A 7,738-nucleotide genomic window follows, 5' to 3' on the forward strand; every position below is an offset into this window, starting at 1 on the left:
AGCTTGTTAGTTCCAGATTGGGCCATTGTAATAAAGCTGGGCACAGGCCATTTATTGAGCCCCAAGTCTGGTTGTAGTTTTTAGGACCTGTGTTGACCCATTAAGTCATTAGGTTGACCCCAGATATACAAGCCGCAAACAGTCATAGTTTTATCATCAAGCTATTTTTTCTGCTGAATCAGACCAGTTTTCTGGTAAGTGGTTACCGAGTTCCTTTTAGTGGAGCCTTGACCACATGCTGTCTTGCAATTTCTCATACCCTTCAGGCTCAGGATTCTGCAAACCCTGTGTTATATTAAACCCAGGTGTTGTCACTGTGATCAGGAACATTTCCAAAACTACAAGTTGTTGGTTTACATCTGGAGGGAAAGGATATTAAATGAACAAGGTAGGAAATAACGTACCTTATGTTGGGAGGTCCCCAAGTCCACCTTCAGGTCTGACAATTTGCTAAGAGGACTCAGAATATAGTTGCACTCACAGCTACAATTTATTACAGTGAAAGAATACCAAGAACCATCAGCAAAGGGGAAGGGTACATGGGACAAAGTCCAGGGAAGACCATGCACAAGCTTCCAGAGTCCTCTCCCAGCAGAGTCACACAGGACATGCTTAATTCCCCCCCATCAATGAGTTGTGATAACATGCTTGAAATGTCACCAACCAGGTGAGCTCATTAGAGACCCAGCAATCAGGGCTCTTATCAGAGGCTGGTCACATAGGTAGCCTTTGCCTAGCACCTTCCCAAATTCTAGACTCCCGGAAGGAAAGCAGGGGTTCAGCACAAATCATATTGTTTGCACAGTTTATGCACAGTGAACCACTCTTACCAGTTAGGGTGAAAACCCTCCCCAAAATCTAAGTTGCTCAACACCAATCAATGGCCAACCTTGCAAGCAGACTTTCTTTCTTTCTTTCTTTTCTTTCCTTCCTTTCTTGAGATGGAGTCTCACTCTGTCACCCAGGCTAGAGTGCAGTGGCGCGATCTCAGCTCACTGCGACCTCCGCCTCCCAGGTTCAAGCGATTCTCCTGCCTCAGCCTCCCAACTAGCCTAGCTGGGATCGCAGGTATGCACCATGACACCCAGCTAATTTTTGTATTTTTAGAAGAGATAGGGTTTTGCCATGTTGGCCAGGCTGGTGGTGAACTCCCAACCTCAGGTGATCTGCCTGCCTCGGCCTCCCAAAGTGCTGGGATTACAGGCGTGAGCCACCACGCCTGGCTGAAAGCAGGCTTTTTAAAGGATAGCAATTAGGCATGGTATGTTTACTCTTTTCTGCACATACCCCCACTTAAAAACATTCATTGTCATGTTCAACTTCTTTATTTAGAACACCATGGGAAAGAATAGATATTTCTATGAAGGATTTACCAATTTGGGGAATATATCTTATCTCTCAACTTATGTTGTACAGGTTCCTTTCATTATTTTTTCTTCTGTTGGACCTCCTAGACAAGGGGTTGGCAAATTATGGTCTGTAGGTTAAATAAAGCATATAATTGCTTTTGTAAATAAAGTTTTACTGGAACACAGCCATTCCCAGTCATTTACATAGCATTTATGGCTGCTTTCACTCTAGAGGGGCATATGTGAAAACAGAGACTGTATGGTCATCAGCCTATTTACCACCTGGTCCTTTAGTGAAAAAGTTTGCCAACCCTTGTCTCAGACCACAAAAAGTGCCAATAATCTGCTTTCTTATAATGCTGGCATGTGCATTCTTCCAAACATGTGTTTCCTATATCAAATATAGTATTCATTCAATAAGGAGAAAACGCTGAGAATAAGACTACTAAATGAGTAATAGTTAACTCTTGGGTTGATTTTCTCCATGTAAATTGTTTACCTGTGCCTAGTATGCAGAATCATCACAATAATGGCTAAAACGTTCTAAGAAAAAGTGTCCTCCAATATAATACAAAAAACTGTTGCTAAGTTTATTTTTTCCTATCATAGTGCCAGGCTTCAGCATGTTGGAAGAAATCTAAATATTAGAGAAATGGACTAATTCTCTTGGTTCTGGAAATTCTGTAGTAATCACTGAATTGTTTTAAGACAGTTGGTTTAAACTAATTCCTTTAAAGGCAATTTTCAGAGGAGAAGGTGGGCCATTTCTCAAAGTCTCACTAAGTACAGTGGGGGAGAAGAGTGCAATCAATCCAGCACAGGCCTGGGATGCACAAATCCTACAGTCAATCTCACATTGCATTGTATGGAATACACCTGAAAGTGGTTCCTGAGTATCCCTGCTTCAGTAATATCGTAAGTACAAGATTCACCGGTAAACAAAGAAAGAAAAAAAAAAACAAAAGACTACCATAAATGTCAAGAGACCAACTGTCCATGGACATCAAAATTCTGTACAGGAAGCTGAGGGTTAAGAGTACAGGAAGCATTTTCAACTGCTCCAGGATTTGTAGAAGCATGAACTTATATAGGGGCCATTCCAACTCCTGGGGCAGCAATCAAATAGTATTATCCTGTGTCTCCCTCTTGTGGAAGGACAAGATGAGGCCCAGGAGCTCTCCAAGGTCTAGACCCGGAAGCAAATCTTCCTTCAACATGGAAGCTTCCAGAGTCCTCTCCCAATAGAGTCACACAGGCTGCTGTGTGCTACTGCAGAAGGAATATCAGCAGGCTGCGACTGCAGGTAGTAAGAGTGATTCTGAAGAGGTGCCCATAATCAAGGTAAAGAAAAGGAAGATCCTGAACCTTCAGAGGCATTTCTAGCAACCTAGGCAGAAGCACTGAATCACAAAAGCAGGCCTATCTGGTATTCATTCATTCATTCATTCTTCATTCATTCAGTCAGAAATATTTATTGGTCACCTGTTATGTCTAGGTGCTAGGTGCTGGGTATTAAATGGAACTTGCAGCATAGTGGGGAAGATGGACATTAAATAGTTATTAGCTGCAGTCTAGCATAATGGTTAACAGAACAGAGTCAGATTACTTGGGTTCAAATTCTGGCTCTACCACTTTCTAGTATATGATTCCGAGTAAGCTATTTGACCTTTCTGTGACTCAGTTTCTTAACCTATAAAGTATGGTTAATAATAATTCCTACCTTCTTTGAGATGAACCAAACTATAACTAGACACAACAATACGGATGAATGTTGAACAAAAGAAGCCAAACACAAGAGTGGAGCGTGATGGCATAATTACTGGAAGAAAACATGAGGGGGGCTTTAGATGCGGGTAATATTTTATTGTGGCAATTCACTGAGCTGAACACTTACATGAACTTTTCTACATGTATGTATAATTTCCACAAATAGGAAAAAACCTACAGGAACAAAGTTAAAAGACAGATTTAGGTAAGTATAATTTTTATGAAAAATTATGTTCTTTATGGTTTTATCTCTGTGAAAAATTAGAAACAGTCTAAATGTCTGAAAAACAACTTCTTAAAAAATAATCATGGTGACAATAACATGGAAAAATTTGTATAATCTATCACTAATTGATCAAAGCAGAACATAACATTTTGAATATGTATGTTTATTTCTGTAATAATTAAAATATTAAAAAGAAAAAATGACCTCATTAGGTTGTTGGGAGGATTAAATTGGATACTATACTTAAAGGGCATGGAAAAGTATTTAGCATGTAATAAGTGCTCAATATTGTTAGCTGTTTATTTTATTTTATTTTGAGACAGGGTCTCTCTCTATTACCCGGGCTGGAGTGCAGTGGTGTGATCTCAGCTCACTGCAACCTCCACCTCCTTGGCTCAAGCAATCCTCCCACCTCAGCTTCTCAAGTAGCTGGGACTAGACACGTGCCACCACACCCGGCTAATTTTTGTATTTTTTATAGAGATGGGGTTCCACCATGTTGCGCAGGCTGGTCTCAAATTCCTGGGCTCAAGTGATCCTCCTGTCTTGGCCTCCCAATATGCTGGGATTACAGGCATGAGCTATAGTACCCGGCCAGCTGTTATTATTTTTATACAAATATGCAAAATTGTAGACTGGGAAAATAAATATAATGAAAACCGTGGTGCTCTAAAAGTAGACCTGGGTCTAGGCTGTTCCCAAAACAAAGGATTTCTGTCATCCAGGATGTCTTGCTGCCAACACAGAGCTTCAACCACTATAAGGCCTTATAGCCAAGAATCCAGAGCCACCAACCTTGGAACAGGCCACAAATGGACATCCAAGTAGAAAGGGCTATAGACATCTACTGATAACAACAATAATATAGTACATGGGTATAGCTTGTTAAAGCTAAAAAGTATTTTCATGCAAAAAAGACTCCATGCTTATAAAAATAAACCAATGAGGTAGATAGTATTCTTATTCTTCAGATGATGTGACAGCTGTAATAACTCCCTAATGTAACACAAAAGGGGATGGCTGAGATTTGAGCTCCAGTTGGTTAAGCCATCTGTCTGTATGTCCAACTCTAAAACCCTCATTCTCCCCAGTGCCCCATAGCTACCACAATCTGAGCAGCCACACACAAACACAGAAGGCACTGTCTCCCACTCCTGTTCTTTGGAAGCTAGGAAGGAAAGGGTTAGCAGCAAGCTGCAATCCAGTCTCTCCAACTGAAGGGTTTCCTGGGAAAGAAAAAAAAAAGTGAGTTACTCAAATCTCCTTGTACCCATGCTAATAACAGACTTCTTGGCAAACATACTAATAATATGAAACTAGTGGGACAGTCCTTATCTATGGAATGCTTTCAGGAGAATGTACTTGGTTCATCTGGCATTATTTATGGTAAACAAACTTGAAATGTGTATATTTATGGGGCATGGCTCTCTGGAAAATGTCATGTGTTAAATCAAGTTTACCCTAAAACTGTCGTCTTACATATTTTAAGTTTAGCCTAAAGGTTTATCTTTACATCGTGAGCTATAACAAGTGGGGGTGTAAACAGACTGTGGCCCAGACGTGTGCCAATCACTGAGTTTTGGCCAATCAAATGTAGCCAATTGTTCAAACCGTGTTCAAACGAGGCCAACGCCAACCTGTAACCAATCCAGCTGTTTCTGCACCTCGCTTCCATTTTCTGTGCATCACTTTCCCTTTGCTGTCCATAAATCTTCCACTGTGTGGCTGTACTGGAGTCAGACCTTATTCTGGCTCAGGAGATTGCCGAATTTGCAAATTGTTCATTGCTCAATTAAATTCCTTTAAATTTAATTCAGCTGAAGTTTTTCTTTTTTCAGATGGCCTCAAAAGTGGGATTCGAAGTAGAGCTTCTAACAACCCCAGGAGCGCTGAGTGACCAAGCAAGGCACCTGCTGGATCCATTGTGTCCATTTCTCTCTTGGAGCAGCTGGGGATCATGGTAAGTTCTCTCTCAGGTTCCAAAGCGCCACAGATTTGTGTTTGGAGTTCTCTTTGTTTCTTTGAGCAAATTTCTGATCCGAACTGGTTTGGAAATCGTGACAGAAACTGAACTGGGTCCAGGATCGGATTGGATCTGGTAATTAACTGGCTTGGATCCAATTAGAGGCCTATTACATCTGACTGGGTCAGAAAGAACCCAGTAGTAAATGGCAATATTGCAGGGGGTATAAAACTTGGCCTTTGAAAATTCACAGGGATTTTTGTGGTTTTTTGTTTGTTTGTTTTGAGACTCTGTCACCTAGGCTGGAGTGCAGTGGCATGATCTCGGCTCACTGCAACCTCTGCTGCTCAGGTTCAAGTGATTGTCCTGCCTCAGTCTCCTGAGTAGCTGGGATTACAGGGGCCTGCCACCGCGCCCAGCTAATTTTTGTAGTTTTAGTAGAGACGGGGTTTCACCATCTTGGCCAGGCTGGTCTTGAACTCCTGACCTCGTGATCCGCCTGCCTCAGCCTCCCAAAGTGCTGGGATTACAGGCATAAGCTACCATGCCCAGCCCGGGATTTTTGTGTTCTATCCCTTTGTTTCATTTCTCTTGCATGCTAAGGTAGGGAAAAAAATCATTGGCTAAGTTGATCAAGGGAACCTGAGAGCAAAGCCAATATTTGAGGTAAAAAATGGAGCCGCTAGCAGGGTCACTGGCACCGCTCAGGGATAGGGAATCCAGAAACCTGGCATGCCATCAAAAAGGCTATTTCTTACCAGTCAGACTTCGGGCCTCTCGCTTTCTGAGCAAACTGGTTGAATGAATGGTAAAAATCACTGTTTAGCTCACCTGTAAAGTTTTGATTAATAGGAAAATAGATTTATGAAGCTAGTCTTAAGCTGTAGCAAATCTGATGTACTTTGTGCTATGAATTTGTCTTTCTGCATGGTTCTGTCATAAAAAGGGATACTACCATAGGATAGAACGCAGGCCTAAGACCCCCATAAGCTCATTGTTCAAGCCAGCCCAGCTAACTGGTCAGTTATAAAGTTTGCTGCAGGTCCCTGAAACAACAACAACAAAAAAACTGGATGACGTTTCCCTCTCATCTTGTTTTATGTCCTTGGGAGCCTGACCTTGTAACCGTATGGTGGTACATTGTCTTGGTCTCTGCCATCCAGGAAACCGGAATTTTGGAATTCATAATAGTTAGCTCTAAAAATTATCTTGAGCAGTTAAAAGCCTTTGCAAGCTCAAAATTGACTACTCTAGGCTCCTTCTGGGAAGAGCAATGGAAACCCCCCAAAGCTATAGCTCAGCAGCTAAGATTTTGCCATTTTACAATGGCAGCCCAGGTTCAATCCTGGCTTAGGGAATGAGTACTTTCTGGTTGATATCTGCGTAACCTTTACCATTTGTTGATTCTCTGCCCCTGCAGATGCAACTTCCAGCTTCCTTCCTTGAATCTTCCTTTCTCTGAGCTACCTTTGGAGATTCTAGATCTTGTAAAACTGCTAACCACCTCTTTGAAAATACCTTGTACACTTGTGGTTAAGTCATAACCTTAGTTAAGAATTATTGGTTTCACCTGGGAGGTTACCATTGTAAAGTTCAAAAACAAGAAATATTGGCTGTTTGACCTGGCTAAAGTCAGGTAATAAGAGATTTAAGAGGACTTAAAAGGCCCCAACAGACCAAACCAAAATGGAGTCACTCATGCTAAATGTGACATAATCAAATTGAGACTTTAAGGAAACACATGGATCCTAGAACAGACCAGCTTTTGTTTTTTTCCCTGTAAACAGGATGTTCCAGTGTAAGAAACTACCCTCTACTCAGTCCTCTTCCTACCTTGCAAAACCCACTGTTTTACTGTTTCCCAGTGGGTTTCAAGACCAAATAAGTACATTTACGATGGTGATGGTGATATCAATGACTAGAGTTTTGGTCAATCTCTCAAAATTGAAATGATGACCAAACAATTTCTCCCTAGAAATTGTTAAGTCAAGTTTAGCTTAAAGCTGCCTCCTTACATACATTAAGTTCGGCCTCAAGGTTTTTATGTACACTGTGAACTATAACAAGTAGAGGTATAAACAGACCATAGCCTACACTTGTGCCAATCACGAAGTTTTGGCCAATCAACAGTGGCTGACTATTGAAACCATGTTCAAATAAGGCAAACACTGAGCTGTAACTAATCCAGCTGTTTCTGTACCTCACTTCCGTTTTCTGTGCATCACTGTTTTTATCTGTCGATAAATCTTCCACTGCGTGGCTGCGCTGGTGTCTCAGAGCCTATGCTGGCATGGGAAGCTGCCCAATTCACAAATTGTTCATTGCTCAATTAAACTCCTTTAAATTTAATTCAACTGAAGTTTTTCTTTTAACACAATTATTAAAGTGTTTTGGTCAAACATGAAAGTAGGGTTTGCATACCTGCAGTTGAGC

At 41.3% G+C, this 7,738-nt stretch overlaps 1 protein-coding gene across 1 annotated transcript in view; it reads left to right on the forward strand.

Annotated features, from left to right (window-relative positions):
* Positions 1-2,177: 2,177 nt before the first annotated feature.
* SUPT20HL1 (SUPT20H like 1) overlaps positions 2,178-7,738 on the forward strand; it is a 33,837-nt gene continuing 28,276 nt past the window's right edge. Inside the window, 1 exon segment of the mRNA XM_017516457.2 lies at positions 2,178-2,264. Coding sequence (XP_017371946.2) covers positions 2,178-2,264 — 87 coding nt within the window.

This window comes from Cebus imitator, unplaced genomic scaffold (assembly GCF_001604975.1).
Source record: "Cebus imitator isolate Cc_AM_T3 unplaced genomic scaffold, Cebus_imitator-1.0 Scaffold589, whole genome shotgun sequence".
Lineage (NCBI taxonomy): Eukaryota > Metazoa > Chordata > Mammalia > Primates > Cebidae > Cebus > Cebus imitator.